The following is a 24793-nucleotide window of genomic DNA, read 5'->3' as shown; positions in this document are numbered from 1 at the left end:
CAAGACACGCCCACTTTCTCTTTACAAAAAGTAAACTTTTAATTGCTCTAAAAAGTAAATTTTTAATTAGATGTAGCCACTTTCTCTTTTTGCCCACCTGTTATGAAACTCTCAATTAGGTGTTTGTCACTTACACTTTCTATTCGCTATTACCCATCTGCTGTTCTCCGTATTACACCTGCTCCAACAGTTCATGTTGATTCTTTTAATTCTTTCTATCTATTTTGTCTATCATCTTTTCCCATAGTTTATGTATTACAAGTCCACTAGACCAATTCATCAGCTTCTCCTTCCCGTATTTCTTAATCCACTGGGCTTCTTTCCATTTTCTTATCACTCCTTTTCTCCCTTTCTAATCCTTTTATTCCTCCCCAATCTATCTCATGTCCTGTTTCTTAAATGTGTTTATATATTGCGTTGTTGTCTCTTTTTAGTCTGGCATCGTCCTTATGTTGTTTTATCCTTTGTTCTAATCTCTTTCCTGTTTCCCATGAATTATGGGAAAAGATGATAGACAAAATAGAAAGAAAGAATTAAAAGAATCAACAGGTGTACAATGGAGAATAGCAGATGGGTAATAGCGAATAGAAAGTGTAAGTGACAAACACCTAATTAAGAGTTTCATAACTGGTGCGCAAATAGAGAAGTTGACTACTCTAATTAAAAATTTACTTTTTAGAGCCAATTAAAGAGAATGTGGGCATGTCTTGTATTTAGATTGTATATAAGCTGTCAAAATTGGATATTTCTCTCATAATGTATCTGAGAAAGGTTATGCTACATGGCCGAAACTGTAACACAAATATATAATCTTAAAATATATATATACTGCTTTGGTCAGTTGGACTTCTATCAGCAATCTTGAATTTTCCAAAGCTACAATGAATAATTTACTATTCTAGTACAGTGTAATTAAAAATATATACAGGGTTCTTTTACGTTTAACCAAAATAATTTATGCACATTCCAGTACGCAAAACTCCAACGTAACTGGTCTGCTTTTCGTACAAGTCTCTTTAGATTGTGGAACAGTGATTTTGTAAATATTAATTGCTTCTTTTTAATGTTTTTGGACGTGTTGCTTCAAGTTAGTGTTCAGTTTCGTATGGGTTTGCCATATCATGGCGTTGGGACTTAACATTAGAAAAGAGAAAAAGAAAGGAGAACAATGAAGCTCCTCGCTAGTGTGTTTGTATTGGTGAACGATTGTTCTGGAAGTGGAAGAGACTACAAAGTCGGGCAGGAAGAAGTAGGGTGTTACCTACACACTAAATTCGGCTCAAATGTATTTCAATCTACTTAAATAGTATACTTGTGCGTGCGTTTCTTCGGGGTTCTGCCGTTTCATTCCACCATTTCATTTTTTCTCATTAGCACCGTCTCCTTTAGCTTAGCAGGCATACTCGTGGGACGTAAAACTTAAAGATTTCATTTCATTAAATAGTGTACTAAAAATTAGTGCAATATCATAAGTTGTTGGGAAACGTAAAAATTTTATCCCAAAACGTTTGATATTTTAAGAGTAGTAAATATTTTCTTTTAAGTGATGATACCTTGGATAATGGGACGGAACTTTCTCGAAAAGCGAGCTGACGTTAGCCACGAGATTACAAAAATTGGAGTAGTTCTTGGCTTGGACTTTGCTGGGAGGTGGGCGCATAAAACTTCGGGTAACATTGAAAGAATGTATATGACCGCATAACATAGTGTGCAGTAACCTGAAATCATATACGTTACTGCTATATTGTGTTTAAAACTGGAAAGAAAACAATTGGGCAGTTTGATTCATTTTTGAAATCAAATTACTTTAAATTCATTCGAATGATTAATTCAGTTATACAAAACATTTTTTTTTTTTAAATCTTGAGTGTACATTTTCAGACGAACTTGGTAAATCATCATATTAACTTCGTCATTGTAAATTAACTAATAAAAATAATACTAGTGTTCTTTTCTTTTCGCATCACATTTGTTTCCGCATTGCAAATGCTTAATAGTTGAATAAACGCTGGCGTGAACGTTCCCTTTGTACAAAAGCCACAGGAGATACTTTGCAACCCAATTGGAGACAACTTCCTCCCAGACATTTGGATCTTAGGCGAAAATGTTCAACGCTGCAGAAACAATCCACAATAAGTGTCCTGACCATCATCCAGAGATTGAGAGCAACTCATTTGGCAATTCTATTCATCGGCCTTGGTAGTTTTGACGGGATTCCAATCCAGACGTCAATTTCATCTGTTTTCATCAATTTCCAGCCAGGAAGTAGGAAGACGGGGAAGAATTCATTCGTCATCCTAGAGGGTGATAACATCTGCAGAAACGAGGAATATTGAGGCTAGTGCTCATTCCTACTCTTTCAGTTACAACCTTTGTCAGAAAAGTGAGTTAGCAATACTTAAAAGGAAAAAATGTTGTTTCTGTTACCTGGTATGTGTTAACATGATCTTGGCCATGCCTCCACGCAAATTCAGTAGGTGCCAGGGCTGTGTTTAGCAACACACTATTCGATTTGTTGTCGCATTGGTTAAGGTGACACAATGGATGCTGATTGTGAGCAAAGGGTGAACATTAAGTTCTGCGTTAAGCTCGGGAAAACCCTAGTGAAACGTGGGACATGATTAAGCAAGCATATGCAGGCGAGGCACTTTCAAGAAGTCGTGTTTTCGAGTGGCACAAAAGGTTTCGTGAAAGCAGAGATTCAGTGCAAGATGATCCCAGAGCTGCTCGCTCGTCTCCGATGCAACACATACCGATGCAAACATGGAGCGTGTAAGGCAATTATTGCAAGAAGACCGTCGTATAACTGTGCGTACGATATCAGAAAAACTGAATTTCAATCGCGATGTGTGTCATAAGGTTTTACGCAAAGATTTAGGGAAACGTAAAATATGCAAAAATCGTCCCTCACTCACTAACAGACGTGTAGAAAGAGGAAAGACCAAGAATTTCTCCTGAAGTATTGGATAGAGCCAAACTGATCCAACATTTGTGTCAAAGATTATTGCAGGAAATGAAAGTTGGTGCTACCAGTATGACCCTCACGCGAAGCGTCAAAGTGCTGAATAGCGGAGTCATGGATCATGAGCCTCGAAAAAGTCAAACGACAACCTTCGAGAACAAAGGCAATGTTGATCGCATATTCTTTGATAGTAAAGCATTGGTTCATCATGAATAGGCCCATATTCCTCCAGGTTAAACAGTGAACCAAACTCGCGACAAGCAATTGGACGTTGCCGCCCTGATTTGTGACATTCTCAGGACTGGTTCTTACTGCATAACGATGCAAGACCCCATGCTTTATCTGTTAACGAGTATGGCTATTTTTAGACGGAAGCATTTATCGTAGCAGATGAGCTGCCAAAAATCTCGTATAATATTCTATGGCATCAAAAGTATATAGTGCTTTTTACATGGTAGTGTTTTCATAAGCATCTTGTGACGTAGCAAAGAAATCACTGGAGAAGAGCGCAATTATGGCTCCGAAACTAAAGCATGAGGTAGCTAAAGCTATAGCGGTTGTAACAACAGTTCTCGAAGGTTATATTAAAAAACGAAAACCACAAAGAAGTGTGGCAAAGAGCATCCCTACTCCAACTCATTTTTCTTTACTAGAGTTCAATTTCCCACACAAAACAAAGATTTTGGATATTTGGCACAACATTTTTCTCTTCCTTTTAACACTCCATGGCGCTGCAATCGGACCAGAAATGCTGGGGAAAATGCTACAAAATAGAGCAGGTTCTATCGACAAAAAATGGCATGGCATGGGAAATGCTATAGCATTTGCTACTTTACACGGTAGGATATCGATGATACGATTTTTGGTACGAGAAATGCTACAATAAATGCTTCCGTCTAAAACAAGACTAACTAAGCAGACATTCTATTATTGCCATTTCACATCCGCCATATTTGCCCGACGTCTCACCTTGTGATTTTTTGTTTCCGCGAGTGAAAAGGCGACTGAAGGGAAAGCTTCATCAAGATATCGCAGACATGCAATGGGCTGTGACAAATGGGCTTACAAGCATCGCACATGAAGATTTCCCTGCTTGCTTCCAAGACCTCCAGAAACGTTGATAGATAGCAAAGGCGACTACTTTGATAGGAGCTAGGATCATTACTTGGTAAATGCAATGTTCTATTTTTTTTTTATAACCCTTGTCCTGGAACTTTTCTGACAAGGGTTGTAAATCTTATCTTTCCTCCCTCTTTTACCTTCTACCTAACTAGTCCTTGTATAGTCAATCGAAATCTGTTGAGTTTAATTTATGCTAAACATAATCTCCTCTTTAATAAGTTTCATGTAAGACATCAGTTCTCATCCACTTTTCACCCCTTTGAGTTATTTTATGATAAATTACCGTTGTAATTTTAAATTAGTATCTAAAATCTGAGCTAATAGAACTGATGCTGCACCAGCACAATAGAGATACTTCAAATGAGTGATGGACATTTCGTAAAAACTTGGAAATTACGCTTCGTATCGGTTTTCTGTATATTTCGTCCGCGATGTCAGTGGATCTTACAAATAGGGTTGCCAACTGGCAGGTTTTTCACTGGTTTGGCCAGAAATATTGCTGTTATTTTGTTTAAAGCTGGTGACAGGTACTAACTTCCTACCAACCCCTTTATTACCGGATTTTTTTTTCAAATTCGTATGTACTTCGAAGCAATCTTATCAAGGTTGAAGTATAGATTTAAAAAGTAACCTTCATTCTGTAAATCCAAAACTGCCACCTTTTACTATCTATCAACGATTATTATATTTTGTTCATCTGTTTAGATGATTTTAAAGAGATGACAGGGACTGAATCTTGGAAAATTTGAAATTTACTTGTAACAAAATTTTATACATTTATTGAGAGTGAAAAATGACTTCTTAAAGTAATTCCCAGGGGTGCCCACAAAGGGGGCTATGACGCAAACTGCATCATTGAAATATTTGGGGAGGTAAAAATCTATATCAATATGTTTGAGGGGGTGTAAAAATTAATCGAAAAGATTTTTTTTTTTTTCATGAAAGAACACCTACGGATATACAATTGAGGGGAGTGTGTCATGGATATGAGGGGGGGGGGTGAGCACCACTGAATTTCCTGTAGTTGAAGTGCAAGTTTAAAGAATAAATTTCATTTTCCAAATCCAAAATTGTTACGTAAAGATTATTACTTTTGCTCATGTGTTTCGATAATTTTAAAGAAGTGGCAGATACTGCTAAACACAATAAAATGGTCAATGCCGATTTCAGTTTCTCAATTATAACACAATGTATCTATTAAGCTTATTAGTGAATGTACTAAGGATATGTAGAATACAGGTGCTAATGCATTTTTGTTCACGGCAGCATGTTTCCTTCCCGTGTATGGGTCCGAACATAGATACTTCACAGTTAGACATATATCATAGGGAATTTTGAGGGGTGTCGATTTTTTTTAAATTTTCGAGTTGGCAACCCTAGACAAATGAGGTAGATTTTACGAACTTTACTGGAAATGAACAGTCATATTGAAATATCGACAAGTGCTACTGAAACGTAAGTGTGCATTATAACAGGTTTGTGGTTCTAATAATTAACAAATTAATTAAAAGTCATATATTTAGACATTTTTTACACACCGTCTTTTCTAGCATTGCCACGTACCTTTAGTTGAAATTTTACTCGGAAGATGACAGTAGCTATCAACTTCAAGTAGTTTATCAGGAGCTCAATAGGTGGCAGAAAAAACAAATAGTCAGAGGGTGAAAAAGATTCATTGTAAAGAATCGATTCTCCAGAATCATGTATGGAATGTGACTTGTTCGTTCCCGAATCATAATATTTTATAGTTCAAAATTTCGAGTTACTAATGTGTTCCTCAAAGCTTCTAATAATATTTAATCGACGATGTAAAATTGAGTTAAATTTTATAATTTTTAAATTGAGTTGATTTTTTTTTTAATTATCAAGAAAAGAATTGTTACTTTCTACATCCGTACCAGTCTTTATAGCTTCAGATAATATACTGTTATGAAGTTGAAAAAGATGAAGAGCGGGCAGCGAGCAAAATCCTTCTGCTGCTGTTCAGTGTTTCTTACAAAATGTGATACTTAACGTAAGGTAATATAAAATAGGAAAATGCAGGTTGTGTAAACGGGGATAATATAAATTATAATTTAATCGTGAAACTTTACGAAGCTGAATCTATATTTCGTTTAGTTAAAAAGTATCGTACTATCCCATTTTGTAGGCATATTTACATTGGGTCAAGTTCCAAAGTTGGTCATCCCTTTCTAGCAAAATTTTGAGAATTTTCCGGGAAGAAATGGATAACTTCCTCGTTTGTGTGCTTGATAATATGTAAAGAGAGCGGAAGTTGTGTTTATTTATTTTTATTTTTTTTCATATGCGGTTATAAACACGGAACTGTTTGGCAAGCGAAGGGAACTACTTCGCGCAAGATTGGATTATGGGAAAGTAACGAGCATTTGTATTCTGAACATGGCTGCAGGTTTACAGATACGCTTCAGTTGGCATCCTTACGCAAAAACGAGAAATTACACTATTAATTTTACGGTAACAAAATGGGTCCAAAGTTCCTTAACCCTAAGCTAACCCGACCCTATCCTATCGTATTCTATAATACCCTTCTAAAGGGATCCTGAAAATTGATGAGTTTTAATCAATTCGTTCTGGCGTTTGTAGCTGGTATTATGCTTTTTATCGAAAACCAGGCGGATGACCAACTTCGGAATAAATGTCCTGTTATTCACGGGGTACGAATTTCTCTTAGCAGGGAATGCACTCCTACTGCCTTAGATAGTCTTTCTTAAGGGATGAGTTGCGTTAATGGGTGCAAATTCATTTTGGAAGGACAGAGTATGAATACAGCGTGCGCACATATTGCATAAAAGCTGTAGTGTCTAAAACACGAATTAATGTTAAAATACAAACTAACTTGGTGCTAAGGGGCCATGAAAAGCACGAGTGTGTTTAACCAAATCAGGGCAGGGGGGCCTTGCGCGGAATCGAGAGGGTGCGTCCGTAGGTTGCAGGCGCGACGAGATGGTGAGTATATATAAACGATAATAGTAAAAAAAAAAAACACTTTATATGGCATAAAAACATGTTTACGAGTGCCACAGCATTAGTACACTTCTATGGTTCGCATGATCCTTATGTACAGTCTTCAAATAGCACTTTACTTCGTTATTTCTTTCTTATGGAACATTAAGTGTTAAAAGGGCATATTTACCACCTTGTATTTGTACTGTATTATACATGTAAGAAACTCATTGAAATTCTAATGTTTTATCTTTTCCAACGTCCGGTAATTCAAACTTCTTCAATTTTCGGGTTCATTCTGTATTCGAGGTGCCAAAACGAGGTAAAAACAATATTTACAGGAGAAACGTCTTATTGTTACGAAAGAATAATTAATGTGTCAGGTAAATATGAAGGAAATGCAGTGTATGTGAACAAATGTAATGTAATTCGGTTTACAAGTGGAGCGCTACTAGTATGAAACCGTGACAGGTGCTATTGAAATTCGTCATTGAAATAAAAAATCACTTGTTTTCACTATCGTCGCTTAAACGTGTACTCACCGTCACTGCGCGCCTGTTCTCTTCGGATGCACGCCCCCCGGACCCACTGCTTCACCTTTCTCTGGATCGGTTAGAATTCGTACTTTTTAGTGACCACCTAGCACAAGTTGGTGTGTTTTTTTTTGTAGTGTAGTTTTTATGCCATACATCCGGACTCCGTATTTATACTAAACTTCCCGTGAAACACCTAACCTAACCTTACTGAAACTAACAAACTAACCAAAATTAGACTTCATTTAGCAAAAAGCTATAATTTTTTAGAAAAAAATGTGCCCCCGTAACAAAGTTAAACTTGCAGTGAAACGCCTAACCTAACTAAAACTAAGTTGAACTAACCAAATTAAGTTATATTTAGCAAGAAAATTGTCAATTTTTAGAAAAAAGACTATCCTTAAAAGTAGAATTTATCCCAATTTTCTCTGATATTTGAATACCATTTCACTCAGTTCCGTCATTCCGACGCTTTTTCATATACATACACACACAACAGATAAGATCCTATTTATTCTGATCGAAGTCGGAATTCATATCTCTTCCGTAAATTTTACAAAACTGCTATATAAAATGGAAGAACATCAAAAATGTGATTAATTTCATAATCACGGTTATGTCGTGCTTTCCTATTTTAGATTTGCATGCTTGAGTTCATAGTTTAGTTTATTCTTCCATCATGGAGAGACTTTGATCCCCTCCAACTTTCTGAAAAAATATCCCCTTATGTTATATTATAGAGAATTATACACGAAAATGCTCAAAAACCGAATGAGTATATTAATAATTTCCTGCGGGAAAACCCCTGAGCCCCCACTCAACTGTGGGATATTCCAAACACACCATGGTCCGCTTCCACAGCAGACAATTCCTAAACCCGCTCATGCTCAAAACATGGCATTTATATGCATTAAGAGAAGACACAAATATACAAACATACATAACAAAGAAACAATTGAATAAGGCACATCAAAATATAAACTAAGTGAACTTCTTTGCAGATACCTCATTTTAAAAACGAAAGGTAGGGAAAGGGAAGGAAAATGTCGGTGTTGTCAACTTAGAAATTATTTCTACATAAGAAATAAAACCTTTTACGTGCAGAGCTGTTCGTCAATTACTGTGTATAAAAATGGATTTATTAAAGGTATTTAGCATCTACTTCCCAGTGACGGTATGTTTTAATCATTGGAAAACCAGAGACGGTATGCCTTCATCACTGAAAAACCAGAAGCGGTATGGCATACCACCGCATACAATCTCACTTCAACCACTGCGTGTAAACCAATATGTCAAAACAAACCTACTTACGTACGAGAGAAATCGCAATATATTTCTATTGTTTAATCAGTATATCATATTAAAGCACGTACTCCTTCTGTAAATTTTGCAAATCTGGACCGACCTAAGACAGGAAAATACCATTATTTTATTGGCATATATATATGTACATTTGTTACAAATAACTTTGCACAGTTTTACAGTATGGGTGCATAATGATAATAAAATGGCTTTTCCTTTAATAAAGTGTTTTCTTCTCTGTAATAAAGTCCGCCAAATCTAGCATGTACGAAGGAGTAATATCTGTTACCAGTTCTTTATTTAATGAATCATTTAGATATAAATAGTATAATATCACTTTACAGCAAGTAGGTTAAATAACTTCTTACGAAAAACGGAAACTTTAGTCATATTCTTTAAGTATATAGGAAGTTCATATTCACAGTTTGGCTTATTTTAGCATATTTTTGATGCATTACAAATATGTCACTGCCTTGTCTTGTATTATGACTATGAACATTTTTGTTAAAGGTGAAAGTATGCCTGTTTTTCATAGTAAAAAGAATAGATTTATAAATGTATAAGCTGGAAAGTTAAAATTCTTGCTTCTATGAGAACTTTTTGACATGATAACTTTAAGGGTAATCTGAAAATTATTCTAATCGCTTTCTTTTGCAATCGTTAAGTGCTTAAACTATTTTCAGCTATTCGCTAATGTATTATTCCGAAGCTAATTGATGAATTAAACTTTGCGAAGCAAAAGCTAAAAAGTGATTCTCTGAACACCGTGCCTTGAAGTTTATATAAGACAAATCGGTAAGTCTTTAGTTTGACTCCAACTGTGACTTTAATCGGTTCTTATAGGTTCAGTTACTTCCTGGAACTGTTTGTGCGTGAGTCCCTTGTTAGAACTGTTCGTGCCTTTGGTGTGACGGCTTAGTTCATATTTTTCCCACTAGGTGTCTGTGTAGTCATACGGTAGTTGGTTAGTAGTCACATGTTCTGTGTGCATGTATGTGTGTGCTGCTGTTTGTGGCATGCGGGAGCGCGTAATTGAATTGGTTGAATTGAGTTAGAGAAAACCTATCATAGTTGTGGTCTAAACTGAAGATATTTTCGACGTATTCTAAAAGTGGACGTTTATTGGTTTCTTGTTTGTAATAATAGGAAGTGTGCTCGGTTTAATAAAACGACGTGTGTGCGGAAAGGAACATTTTTCAGTAATGTTGAGTATTGTGCATGTGTTCTTGGTATCTTATTTTTTCGTGTGTGGAATCAGCAGTTATGAGTTCATTATTCATGAGATTTCTCCTATGGCGAAATGGTGAGTGTTTTCTTTTTTTAATTCATATTATTTTTATTCTTGATTTGTTTTGCATTTGAGTATTAGGCAAAGTATTTGGTTTGCTGCTGCTTGTCCTATTGTCTTGTTGAGATGTAATTTTTTTTTTCTTTGTCATGCACTGATTTATGATTAGAGACGAGTGTTTTTTTTTTTCCCTTCTTATCTTAGCTTTATAGTAGTGGTGTGATTATTTATTATTATTTTGGATGTTTTTATGGTACTTGAGCGGGGGGTTGGGGGGCGGTAGCCCCCCATTTAGATCTCAAAATTCATAGTCACCGCTTCACCTGAATTGATGTTTAGTAACATTGTGGCCCTTGTACTTATAGTATAATTCTTAACTTCGTATAGTAACATTGTGGCCCTTGTACTTATAGTATAATTCTTAACATCGTACATTACTTTCACTGTGTTAGTAATTGTAATTGATTCATGTGATCCGGTTCCGGGAGCAGTTTAGGAATGATTCCTAAACTGCTCCGGGAACCGGATCACATGAATCGGTTGAAGTCACAGTTGGAGTCAAAGTAAAAATTTGCCGACAAATCACACGAAAGGAAAATTTAATAACATTTAAAATAGTTAATAACGTATGGTTACTGATGGATGTTGTAGGCTATATCTTAATATCAGGTTCTCGAAGAAAGAAAAAAAAAAAGCCTTTAGAGGTCAAAATTGAGAATGCATTTATTGTGATTTTCAAATATATTGTGAAAGCTCATATACACTGTTTTGTTTGGTGACCCTCTCTACCATTTTTCCCCGGCAACACTTTTTATAATCCTGTCGCTATCGAACTTCTGTGATTTCTTGTCAAGAAATTGTGACACCTTGTTTGCACAGGCATGTTTTGAAACTAACAATACCATTCACTGAGTTCTGCAGAGATTGAAACAAATGATAATCTGACGCCGGGCTATATCATCATCATCATAGGTATTCTGCCTTCATTGGCAGGTCACTTGCCGCAGCTGAGAAGCTTCCATGCTCCACGGTCCTCCGCTAACTTCTTCGTCTTCGCGTATGATCTTTCTGTTTTTATATCATCCATTAATTGTAGTCTCCTTTGCCCCCTCCCTCTCTTTCCCGCCACCATACCCTCTAGGACGTCCCTCATGATACAATCTCTTCTTAGGCAATGTCCCAACCAGTTTCTCTTCCTCTTCCTAATAATATCTAAAAGTGTTCTTTTCTCACCCACCACTTCTAACACTCTCTCATTCGTTTTCCGCTCGACCCAACTAATTCTTTCCATTCTTCTCCACACCCACATTTCGAAGGCTTCCAGTCGATTTTCATCACCTTTACGTAATGTCCACGTTTCCGCCCCATACAGTACAACATATTGTAGATATTAATCTCTCAGCCAAACTTCCTTAATTTCTGACAGATCATTAAAGATGTATGCGGTCTTGCGTTGGTATATGGGTATATGAGACTCTTTCTGTTGACCAGTTCCGACCTTTTCTTTTGAATTGCTAGGTGCACTTGCGCTAATAGACGACAGTACAGGTCCGAGTCTGTCGCCCTCCCCGGCGGCAGCTGTCCGTGATGCACTCAACCAAACGCACAACATAACCTTCCACAGACTGTGGAGCGTCTTCTTGCTTCGACCACGATCTTTTTCACACATGGTTGTTATAGGGTTATCCACTTCGCCTCACTCGTGAGTAATTGCTTGAAAAATGGTTCGAGTTCGTTACGTTTCAGTAGAGATTCACAGGTAGAAATTAGATCAAGCAAATGTCTTTGAGTGAGATCATATGACGCCCAAATGTTGAGCTTCTTTTTGTAGCGAGCTTTCTCTAAATTGTTTAACAGTGTTTAGTGATCGTTATTTACGACATTGGCGATGTCATGACTATTTACATGGCGGTTCTGATCAACTTTTACCAGAATATCATCCACATTTGCCATGATTGGTCTCCTACTGCATTTTGGACATCACAGTCTCCAGAACAAAAGTGACTTCACCTTCTTTTTGCCTATTGCTTTTGATAACGTATCTTGCCCACGATATCAGATTCCGATGCTAGTGAAAATTTGTCCCGAAATACTTCCTTTGAAGGTAATACCAGAAATAGGGAGAGTTTTGATACTGTGTATTATGCAAGACTACTGTAATTATGGCATTCAATGTGTCATTTTCACGCATTTCGATTGCCTTATATGTATATTTGTCTGTACTCCAATGTATTTTCAGTGTGTATTGTAGGTAGATAATAATTTCCGGAAGAGAACAAATTTCTTCATGGGCCTGCACAATATTCTGCCTTTATCGATATAAAATTGTAAGAGGTAATGGAGTTTTGCGGGAAGTTCACTTATCTTCACAGCAGAATACCTTACGTCTGATTATAAGAATTCCAGTACTTTTTGCACATCTACGAGCTTCAACTCTTAGCTGTTAAATGACGTTAGGCTTGACCTGTTGCAACTCATATACTTCGAAGTTTGAGACTCTAACGCCATCTCGTGCGCAAAAGGCTCAATACTTTCTAGACTACCAGATATGTAATAGCACGTACCTTTGCACCCTTGCCTCTTTTCGTTTCAGTGTGTATGTTGGTATTTCGACTCTCTTGGGAGTCGTGGTCGGAGCTTTTTTTTTTTTTTTTTTTTTTTTTTTTTTTTTTTTTTTTTAAATACCTATTTTCTGTACTGTCTCGAAACTGAAGTGGTAAAACTATAATAAGTAAGCTGTAAAACTAGTTCAGTCCCGGAATTCTTTGGGCTTATCCTTTTCTCTTTATAGGACAGTTAATGATGAATATATAGGAGTTCCAGCCTGCAAGAGGTATAAAACGGTTGCGATCATGACTCCCACGCGATTCAAAATATCAACATAAATTGATTTTTTTTACATTATTTAATAGTTTACATATTTTTTTTAAATATAATTGATAAAGATTAAGAATGTCTTGTATTATAGTTTTTGAATACAACAATATACAGTCAATAAAGATTTAAATACAAATCAGTTAAGTTGGACAAGTAGAAATAATTAATAACTGTAATACCAAAAATCACTCCACTGTTTCTCCGACTGATTACGACTAACCATACTCAACCAAAATCCATTCACATACTACGAAGAAACGGACGAAAATGTTACACTACAGCAAGCGCCTCGCACAACCTTGAAACTTCATTTGCACTTGATCAAATTTCCTGTAACAGTGTTCTTGTTTGTATTGCAATAGATGAGTCTTCCAGTGCTAAATTTCCACATGAACCTATTTACAAATTAAGACAAATGTCCATTTTCTTTTCTTAGAAAAACAAATCGATGTCCATCACTATGGTTTTACAATTGAAATAAAGAGGAACACGCAAAAGTAAGCACATTGATATATAGTTAAACATGTGATTCAGCAGTTTTTGATACTTGATCTAGAATAGAATAGAAATGAAATAAAATCTTTGAGTTTAATGACCCACTTTTATGCCCATTAGGCTAAGGGAGACGAATGTTTAAGGTTAATGAATAATAATGGAAGAGTTGGTGGAATGATAAAGTGAGAGGAAACGGAAGTACCCCGACAAAACCCACGGACACAATCTTGTCCACCACAAACTTACTTGGCCGGGACCGAACCAGGGACCCCACGCACCAGAGGTGAGCGCTCTACCACTGAGCCACCATGGCCCCCCACCTAGAATACAAGATAAAGGGGTTGGGTGATCCACTACGATGTCCATATGAGGCATTCTTATTTTGTGTGAAACTTTGACTTCATAGGAATTCTGTGTGAAAGGAGGAAGAACGCAAAATATTGTTCACATAACACGCGGGCCATTTGCTAGTTTGATACACGTTTTGTTTCAACAAAAACAAAACATACTTTATGTACTCTATTCCGTTGCAAAAATATTTTGAAAACTTTATTTTGTGTTTTATTATTATTTAACATTTTTATTGAATGTATTTCACGGTATGTATTTTTTAACTGTAAGACCAGAAAAGCTGAAATATCTTCACCACACTGTTGTTTTGTTCTATCAACTGACTTCTTGTGGATAGATATTTTGTACTTATCTTTCTTAATTTAGATTTTTTAAGGATTTTTTAATTGTCTCTTTTCAGAAGCGAGGCTACAAAAATGCGAACTACATATATTCCCTGTTGGAAATAGAGTTATTAAAGTCTCCCAGCCACAGACAGAACCCTAATCATGTATCCATGAGAGAGCCTCCCATTTGATAGGTAAGTTTACCATTAAATTTTTTTTTTTTTTTTTTGGGTATTGGCTAGAAGAGTTGCACAAATGTCTGAGTGCGTCATAATTATCATTGTAAGTGTCTGTCATCGCTAATTTCATCATTGAGGGCAAATTGAGAAACTTCTGTTTGATTTGGGACCAGTGATATGTCACTTCTCTTGAAGGCTAGATAGTATGCTGCGGAACTGTTTGTACTGTGAGGGTTTTTTTGTGCATGATGCTCTGTGCACTTGGCAACTGCACGTGAAGTGGCTTTTGTACTTCATAACATCCTTATTGGATAATGACATAAAATACAAGAAGCTCAAACTTCATTTTGCGATAGTCCCCAGTAGCGTCTGCGTATTGACATAGGAGTTACCTGCTTTATAAGTTCTCAGAAACCCCTCCGTCTTGACATATGAATTACCGGCTTTAATAGTTTTCAGTAGCCTAGCGTATACACATAGGAGTTATCAGCTTAAATAGTCCTCAGTACCCTCTGCATAGTGACATTGTAGTAACCTGCTTTAATAGTCCTCAGAAGCCCCTACGTCTTGATATCTGCTACCTGCTTTAATAGTTTTCAGTAGCCTCTACATCTATCATAAGACTTACCAGGTTTAATACTTCTCATAGTAGCCACTGCATCTTGACAGAGGAGTTATCCGCTTTAATAGTCCTCATAGCCTCTACCTCTTGACATAGGGGTTACCGGCTTTAATAATCCTCATAGTCTTTGCATGTCAACGAAGTTACTGGTTTTAATAGTCCTCAGTAGCCTCTGCTTCTTGACAAAGATATTACTTAATAGTCCTCAGTAGCCTCTGCGTCTTGACAAAGATATTACTTAATAGTCCTCAGTAGCCTCTGCGTCTTGACAAAGATATTACTTAATAGTCCTCAGTAGCCTCTGCGTCTTGACAAAGATATTACTTAATAGTCCTCAGTAGCCTCTGCGTCTTGACAAAGATATTACTTAATAGTCCTCAGTAGCCTCTGCGTCTTGACAAAGATATTACTTAATAGTCCTCAGTAGCCTCTGCGTCTTGACAAAGATATTACTTAATAGTCCTCAGTAGCCTCTGCGTCTTGACAAAGATATTACTTAATAGTCCTCAGTAGCCTCTGCGTCTTGACAAAGATATTACTTATTAGTCCTCAGTAGCCTCTGCGTCTTGACAAAGATATTACTTATTAGTCCTCAGTAGCCTCTGCGTCTTGACAAAGATATTACTTAATAGTCCTCAGTAGCCTCTGCGTCTTCACAGAAGTTATCCATTTGAGACCGGCCGTATATTGACCAGCGGACAGGACACACGAGCCGAGGTTCATTTTTGTGAGCAATGCAGCAAAGCTCGTGCTATACAAGGACCTGCTAACATTATTACTGAAACACACAGTCAGTTCACTCAAGACTGTCATTTGTCATCCTGTCCTATCTCAGTTTGGCTGGCCTTTCTTTGATCAATATGCGGCCAGACTTTATAATAATTCTCAGTAGCATCTGTGTATTGACATGGAAGTTATCGATTTTAATATTTTGCAGTAGCCTCTGCCTCACATAGGAGTTAACTAGCTTTAATAATCCTCAGTAGTCTCTGCGCCTTGACATAGGAGTTACCGGGTTTATTAGTACCAGTAATATGTGCGTCTTGACATAGAAGTTACCAGGTTTATTAGTCCCCAGTACACTCTGCGTCTTGACATAAGACTTACTGGCTTTAATAGTACTAAGTAGCCTCTTCGTCTTCATATAGAAGCTACCATGTTTATTCTTCCGCAGTATCCTCTGCCTCTTGACATAAAACTTAGTTTTAATACGAGTAGCCTGTGCATCTTGACATAGGAGCCTTATTACCCGTTTTAATAGTCCTTATAGTCTCTACTTCATGACAAGAGCTACAGGCTGTAATAGTACTCAGTAGCCTCTGCGTATTGACAGAGGAATTACCCACTGTCATAGTTTTCATAGCTTCTAGCTCTTGACATAGGGGTTACCGGCTTTAATAGTCGTCAGTAACTTCTTCGTCTTGACATAGTAGTCATCCGCTATTTTTTTATTGTCCATCAACCGGTCTTGTTCTTGTCCTCCCTCTTTTCTCTTGCTTCGTAGTTTTCATTAGGTCTCAGTATCCAGTTTTTTCTGCCTATTTCTTTTCTCCTTATTTTACTTATCTCCACAACGCGAAACTCTACAATGTGTAATCGTCACCGGTTATTTATGTGAGTTCTTAGATGAAGACACTTACTATAAGCGAAACATGTAGCCTATATGGGCAATTCGCTCGGGGTGTATAAAGTGGTAGTAGGATTTATATATATATATATATATATATATATATATAGAGAGAGAGAGAGAGAGAGAGAGAGAGAGACTTTTGAAATGGCCTAGAAGATGGAAAATAATATAAAACACTGCCTTATGAAAATAGACAGAATAGGACTTGGTGGTGTTGCTTTGTTTCTAAGATAATGAACCTTTAGGTTATTTAAGCAACATAGTTAACGAATCGTTCTTTCCTGCCTTTCTGTTCCCATTTAGTTAGTCTCCTTTATACTGAGACTATTTTACGACATTTGAATATCGTCGCTGCTCCTCGAAGAACCGCTATGTTTTAAAACCATAACTTTTCAGGAGAAGCAAAAAGCTTTCGAACTCTTAAAATTTTTCCAAACACACGGAAATACTTGAAAAATGTAATAATAATTGGTTCTGTATATATTATGCACTGCACATTGTTGTAGCTTGCTTCAACAGTATTATATTACTATTTTTGTGTTTATGTAGTACCTTTTGCGCCTTTATAAGCACATAGAGGATTTGTATACATTAATCAATGCGTACGTGATAAGAACCAGAAGTCTATAATTTCAATCTATAATTTTTCATTGTTGTGGCGAAAGAATTCAATATTAACTTATGACATTATAAGGGACGCTCCCTGACAGCTTTCTGGTTTATTTTCACGTCATAACTAATTTTTGACAAAAATGTCACATAGCGGTTCTTCGAGGCGCAGCGACGATATCTTCCATGTTCCCTAGACAATGTCAATTTGGAATCTGGTATGAGTAATTGTGAACATAAGTGTACCGACTATTGTAAGTAAAATTTTAATACTGATCTTTAATAATTTGATCAGCTCCTAACTCAAAGTATTTATTTATTTTTTTTCAGTTGTTTTAGCCCACTCACTATGGTTCCTTCTTCGAGACAAATTCGACAGCTTCCCCTAGAAGTTCGAAACTCTCTGAGGTCAGGGATAACAATATCCACACCGGCTCAATGCGTAACAGAGTTGGTAAGTCAATTATGGAAATCATAATGTCTGTCTTGCCGATAAAGTAAGTAAGTGATGATAGAATGAAATGATTGAGTTTTCTCTTCTCTCTGACACAATAATGGCTTTTCCTGACCAGGGGACACCGTAATTTATTGTACGTTTGTAGATGTATACTTTTCGTTACTTCTCTTTGTAGTGGACAAACACCGTGTGCCTGGGTTTTCTTGGGGTTCTTCCGTTTCCTCCCACTTTCTTCATTCTACCATTTCACTCATCTCTCATCATCACCGTCTCCTTTAGCTCAGTCGGCATAACCGTGGGAGGTAAAACTTAAAGATTTCATTTCATTTTTTTTTTCTTTTGTTACTTTTATGTTATTGCGTTCAATACTTGAATTTCATGTCATTTTCGTTCTGTATCTTTCAAATGAAAGACATTTGGATTTCGCCCACTCAGACTCATAAGTTGAAGCTTTCAGCGAAGCAACCTTTAAATTGCTTGTTTGTTTAATGTTATAAGTTAAAGGTCCCATTGTGCACATACTTTAATGAGAAAAAAAAATGTTTGTATAATACAATAAAATTAATAGAATTACCTTTTAATGTCTCTCTTCTTCTTTTCTCTTTCTTTCTTTTTCGGATCAATTTCAATTTCACTAATTTCCATCTACAGGGACTAAGAGAATTTTAATACATTATTTATAGATCTAGTAGAATACATCCAAAAATTAAGTTCAGTGGAATTAGAGAAAACTGTCAAATTTCTTAGACCTAACAACTAGTAGAATGGGAATAAATTCCTGTAATTTTTACGTTAACAAAAAATCAACTCATTCAGTAACTCTGTCTTTCATCGGCCGCGCCTCCGGGAAATTCAACAGATTACTTGCCAGACTTGGTATAAGTGTGATTCATAAACCTCTAGCCAATATCATATCATTATTCAAACCAGCGAAATACGACCTTCACCTGTCCATTCTTGGTGTATATTGTATACCATGTTAATGTGGGAGAGCATACATAGGACAGACTGGACGTACAATAGAACAACGATGCGAAGAACACAACTACACAAGACTTCAGCAACCCGAAAAGTCAGGACTAGCAGAGCATAGCCTAATGCTTGGACACAGAATTGATTTTACAAATACTGCCACAGTAACCATTGCAGCAATTTTTGGGACAGAACAATAAGGAAGCCATGGCTGTCTCACAGGAAAGGAACAGTCTCAATAGGGACAATGGTTTTAACTCAACCCTATCTAATCGACCCATTTCAGGAACAAAAACAGATTCAACAGTCATTTCTCGTAGCCACAAACACTGCCAATCGGGAGCCAGCACTACCCTCAGCCAATCACAAGCCCTCATTCATAGCTCTGCCCCTAAGTAGTCACCATATATACATGCCCATATCTCCGGTCTCTTTATTACAGGCCCTAAAGATGAATGCGATGTCTGCATTTGAAACATCGAATGTCAATATTTTCACCTAGCTGACAGCACGAGAAGAGTTGCTAAAGTCGCGTCGCCAGGAATAATTCGAGTCTTTCTGCACTCATTCAGAGTAAAATAGAATAAGATAGTTTCACGAGAAGAGGAAAAGAAGAAACAATTATGATTAGAATATAATTTAGGTTTTATGAATAGATACTCTAAATCTTCACAAAAAAGGTTGTACTATTTACAAGAAAGGTCAGAAGAATAATGTAGAAAACAAAGTTATTGAAACTCCTGATAATTGAATAGCTGTATCATTGTAGCCTAGGCTATCGTACATATTACAAAAAATGGTTTCAGAATAGCTTTAAAACCTCCTACGAATTTAGAAAAATACTTAACAGAGTATAAAAGTTACTACATCAATTAAAAAGTTCATTCCGAAATTTATTAAGTTAGCTGGCACTGAGAAATCACATATTGATATGACAAAAAGAAATGTTGCAACTAGAAAGAGAACTTGAAAGTTCATAAAACAGGAGCGCCAGGATTATCTAAACATCTTATGGAAACTAAGCACACGATAAATAAGGTATTATCCTACATAGGATATTTTATTAGAACTAAGGAATGTAAATTATACCAAGATAGAGGAACTCTGAACAAAGAATGGGACTACAGTCTAAACTATTGGACACAAAACGTATGCGACGTTCCGGGTAGTATGGACGATCTCAACAAAAGTTACGTACAATCTGAACACTTGAAAATCACATTTAAGAAGTTTGAGTATCAATACGAATCTACTGTGTGGCAACCAGTTCTCTGCCTATATGCAGAGTTTGTGGAAGTCGTTCCTGTTTCCTTTAGAAAATACAGCTTCAAAATAAATGCAGGATTATTTTGATTGTTTAGAGTTTATTTTGCCATTACTATCGGAAACACCTCATATAAATTCACTGCAAGATTCAAAATAGGGAATTCATCGAAGATCAAAAGTATCTAAACAGAATTGGGAATTCGCAACAATTGACTGTGTTGCTCTTTAATGGTGACGACAAACTCAATGTTAAAATGTAACAGATTTAGGACATCATACAACAAGGTAAAAACTTTTCAGGTATTTCTGTATATTCAACATAAAATCCGAAATGAAAAAGTTGATCAAGATATATGAGAAAAAAAAATTGTTTTTCCTCTTAAACTATGAGTCGCTGTTGAAGCTTTTACAGGGTGCGGCAGAACCAACTAAGCAGTTTTAAGGAGCAATAAAAAGTAAATCTAGATATATAGAGAAAAAATGTTTTTATTTTCTAAATTAGTACAATATACCATTTTACATTAATTTAGTTTTGAAAATAATGTCCTCAAGATGGCGGCCGTTAGCATCAATACATTGTTGTAGACGATCCCTGAAGTTTCGAGCAGCTCTTGCACACATATCGTGGGGTATGGCATTCACTTCGCCAATAATCCGCTGTTTTAACTCCGGTAGGATGTGAGGGCGGCTTTTGAAAACCTTTTCCTTCAGATATCTCCAAAGAAAGTAGTTACAAATGCTCAAATCTGGTGACCGCACATGCCACTCGACATTACCCCTCAAAGATCGTTGTGTAGCGATCACAGATCTGTTGTTTTCATAATAAGCGCGAATGGCAAAACCACGATGTGCACCGGTCCAGACCATATTAGCTACTGAAATGGGGTTAACGACTGAACAAAGGCAGACCACGTGCAACTGCCTACCCCCACCACAGCTCTCGCGGTAATCGATAGAAACAGCTTAGTCGGTTCTGCCGCACCTTGTAGAAAGGGATTTAAAAAAAAATACTGAAGGGTAGATCTATTACTTTAACTATATAATTGTGTATGTCTCGTGAACATAGTAAATCATTTTCATAAAATGATGGTAGGAAAGTTTTAATTTATTTTTACCGTATGGTTCAATTCGGAAGTCATTGAAATGTTTTTTCTCTCATAGGTTCATAACTCACTAGATGCTGGTGCAACGTCTGTAGCTGTTAGAGTGAATCTTCCGTTTTACAAGATACAAGTTGTAGACAATGGTTGCGGAATGACGTGTGAGCAGCTTGAACTCTTGGGAAATAGGTGAGAACTCAAAAGTCAGTTTTAAAGGTATTCTTTATAGTCGACTATGAAGATTTTAGAAAATAAGTGCGATAATCGCTTATTTAAACATAAGCGTTCAGGATATTGGGATAGATAAATAAAATAACCCTTAGCTGGTCTCAACAGAGGCGTTAGCTATCAACTTATGGTGCAGGAGCTCACTTACATTTCGTTTTCAAAGTTTTACCGGAGCTGTTTTCTGCTTATTTGCACCAGAATTGGTGTCGAGATGATGGAATGAGATGATTTCATGCTTGCAAGTGGTACAAAACTAAGATGGAGGCCATATTCCAAGATGGCCGTCACGCGTATTCCTTACTAATAATTTTTCGCTTGCAAAATTTTACCGTAGCTGTTCTGTGCTTATTTACATTGGGATTGGGGCTCTGATGATGGAATGAGATGATTTTATGCTTGCAAGTGATACAAAACTAAGATGGAGTCCATATTCCAAGATGGCCGTCACGCATATTCCTTGCTAATCATTTTTCGCTTACAAAGTTTTACCAGAGCTGTTCTGTTTATTTACATTGGGATTGGGGCTCTGATGATGGAGTGAGATGATATCATGCTTGCAAGTGGTACAAAACTAAGATGGAGGCCATATTTCAAAATGGCTGCCTCACGTACGCCTTGCTAATAAATTTTTGCTTGCAAAATTTTACCGGAGTTACTCTGTTTACTTGCACTGGAATTGGGTATCCTGATGATAGAATGAGACTCAGAGCTTATACAGAACACATTGGTAGTAAACATGGTTTCACTAAGTACTAGGTAAACCCATCGACTAATGATTTTTGCTGACAAAATTTGTTTTTTAAATTTTTGTACACAAAGTTATACTATATGTAGTGAGGGTAAAACAAGAATCCAGCTTTTAGACATTATTATTATTACTATTATTATTGAGCGTCCATTTTGTATAGGCGCAGAAGCATATTTTGCACTTGGCAAAAGTTTGCAGTAAACGCTTTAACTCTGGTATTTAAGGTATTGATTTCATACAAAAACCATTTGAAAGAATTAAATTTACAGTATTTTATGTCTGGTGCACATTTAACGCTACTACACTACAAATACCTCTAAAAAGAAGTTGAAAGTTGAAGTTTGAAAAATGAAAATGATCATTTTTGAAATTAAAAATTTCAAGGAAAAAAATAAGGCTCACCTAGATGTATAGGCTTCGTAATACACTACTTCCTAAAAGAGTTTGATACGTGGGAGTCCAAGCCTTTTTTTTTAGTATGAGTCTTTAAACAAATTTTGATATTTTTCGAAAATCGGCTATGTTACACCTGAAATATCTCAAACGGAACGCATTTGAAAAATCTCAAATTATACAGAACAATCATAATTTGTGTAGTAAATTATTAGCGAGACGTACGCATGGCGGCCATCTTGAAATATGACTGCCATCGTGGTTTTGCATCACTTTGCAAGCATGAAATGATCTCATTCACCGAACAGTAGAGAGCAGCTTCGGTATCATTTTGTGAGGTAATGTGAGCCAGCTCCCCTTCTATTAGTCCTACATGGATTTCTCTAATTAGAAAGCATCAACCACACACCAATCACATCCAGTCTTCGGGCCATCAACTGATTAGACAATCCATCAGTCAACCATAGGGAGCCATGTACACACTAGATGGTATGGCGCTAAATTCGTTGTACAAAGGCAGAGGAGTGATTCCTGAGAATAAAACAAAGAAAAAAGTTCCAATAAACATAGGGCGAAAACTCCAACGTTTACGTGTGATAGGCTGCCGAAAACATGGAAAAATGAATTCTAAAGGTCCATAGCTCCAAAACTATGAGACCTAACGTAGTCGGGTCAAGACTTCACTTAGGAACTAGTATGCACGTTATCCAAAAATGCGTGTTTCAGAATCCTGAGGGGCTTCCACAACAATTTTTATAGAGGGAGTTTGACTACGGGCCTATGATATAAAGTACTCTCCAACTACCTCCATAAAAATTGTTGCGTGAGTACCTTAGGATTCTAAAACATGTATTTTTGGATAGAGCACATACTAGTTCCTAAGTGAAGTCTTGACCCGACTACGGTAGGTCCCATAGTTTTGGAGCTATGGATCTTTAAAATTCATTTTTCCATGTTTTCGGCAGCCTATAACACTTAAACGATGGGGTTTTCGCCCTATGTTTATTGGAACTTTTTTTGTTTGTTTTACTCTCAGGAATCACTCCTCTGCTTTTGTACAACGAATTTAGCGCCATATTGTATATATATTTCTGGGTTTCCTCATTCATACCAGGCAAATGCCTAACATATAGGTCCTAGGCCGCTTCCTTTCCTTTCCCTGGATAGTGTGATCGCCGAGGATGTCATCCCTCAAAAGTGTCGGGCTAACATGGCGTAGATGCCAAAAACCCAGAAATCTAAATCCTAAGTCCTTTTCATGTACTGACCCTGAAGATAAGAACAGTATCTCTTCCGGAAACATTGAACAACGAATATATCACGTAGTTGATGTATACCAAGCACAGTTATTTGCACCAGGATGCCAGGTAAACTTTAGTTCCTGTTATAATTGTGCAATTTTGTAATCAAAGTCACTAGATGGGAACGCTCCGTCGAATACTACATATAGCCGCCTGAAAAGAATAAAACCGATTATGTAATAAAGTTAATAGTTAAGTAAACACTTTTCTTGGTTTTTAGTTCTACATGTCTTGCTCCTCGACGCCTTCCAGAAATTTAAATACAGCTTGGGATTTCTCGACTCATAACGCGAGTCATCATTGTATATGAAAAAGCACAAAGAATAATTGTGATTGATATATAATTATGCGAACTATAAGAATTTTAGGAATGATCCAAAAAAATGGATCAAAAGATTCCGATCTTGGCCAAGAATTTTAGAAATGATCCAAACAATGGATCAAAAAATTGCGATTTTGGCCAATAATTAGTTTTTAGATTAGGGCCACAAAATTTTTGAACGGACCCCAAATCAATTTTTCCTATTTTCTACGGAATAAGCACATCATACTGAGTTAAGTGATAGTTTGGGTTCGGCCACACTATATATAGTTCTCCAGATATAAGGCGTACTACAAGAAAATTTTTGATTGAATGAAATATATTGGATCTTTTGATCCAAAAACAGTAATTCTAAAAATCACAGAGACAGGCTTTGGTTTAAATTTCGCAAACTATGGGCGTATGCCGAATAAATTTAATGTAAACATCAACATGAGTCTTACAATTCACAGTTTTTAAACCAGTGCTTGTCTTTGATTTTTATTGTCGCCTTTCAACCCACATGATCTTTCCATTAACTTTTATTTCTGTTTGTCGCTAAATGATGACTCTTTAAGAATTGAAACATTCCGACTACGACGCTGAAGAATCGAAGATCTCAAACATATTACATTATTAATATTTGTCTAGTTAACAAATTCTAAATGATGTTGAAGCAAGAAAATAATATGACTACAGCCTTCACATGTCTGAATAAACCTGTTCTACTGATGATGAATATCCAGGTAGATGTCCGAAATATTTAG

General features: G+C 36.5%; 1 protein-coding gene across 1 annotated transcript in view; it reads left to right on the top strand.

The window, feature by feature from the left end:
- Positions 1-5798: 5798 nt before the first annotated feature.
- Positions 5799-24793, top strand: part of LOC145663817 (DNA mismatch repair protein Mlh3-like) — a 69805-nt gene continuing 50810 nt past the window's right edge. Inside the window, exons 1-4 of the mRNA XM_081729909.1 lie at positions 5799-6103; positions 14295-14414; positions 17591-17714; positions 21117-21244. Coding sequence (XP_081586035.1) covers positions 17610-17714; positions 21117-21244 — 233 coding nt within the window. The 5' untranslated portion in view covers positions 5799-6103; positions 14295-14414; positions 17591-17609. The remainder of the gene's footprint in view (positions 6104-14294; positions 14415-17590; positions 17715-21116; positions 21245-24793) is intronic.

This window comes from Thermobia domestica, chromosome 11 (genome assembly GCF_964235325.1).
Source record: "Thermobia domestica chromosome 11, izTheDome1.hap1.1, whole genome shotgun sequence".
NCBI lineage: Eukaryota > Metazoa > Arthropoda > Insecta > Zygentoma > Lepismatidae > Thermobia > Thermobia domestica.
The sequence above is the reverse complement of the archived record's forward strand: the minus strand, read 5'-3'. Positions and strand labels throughout refer to the sequence as shown.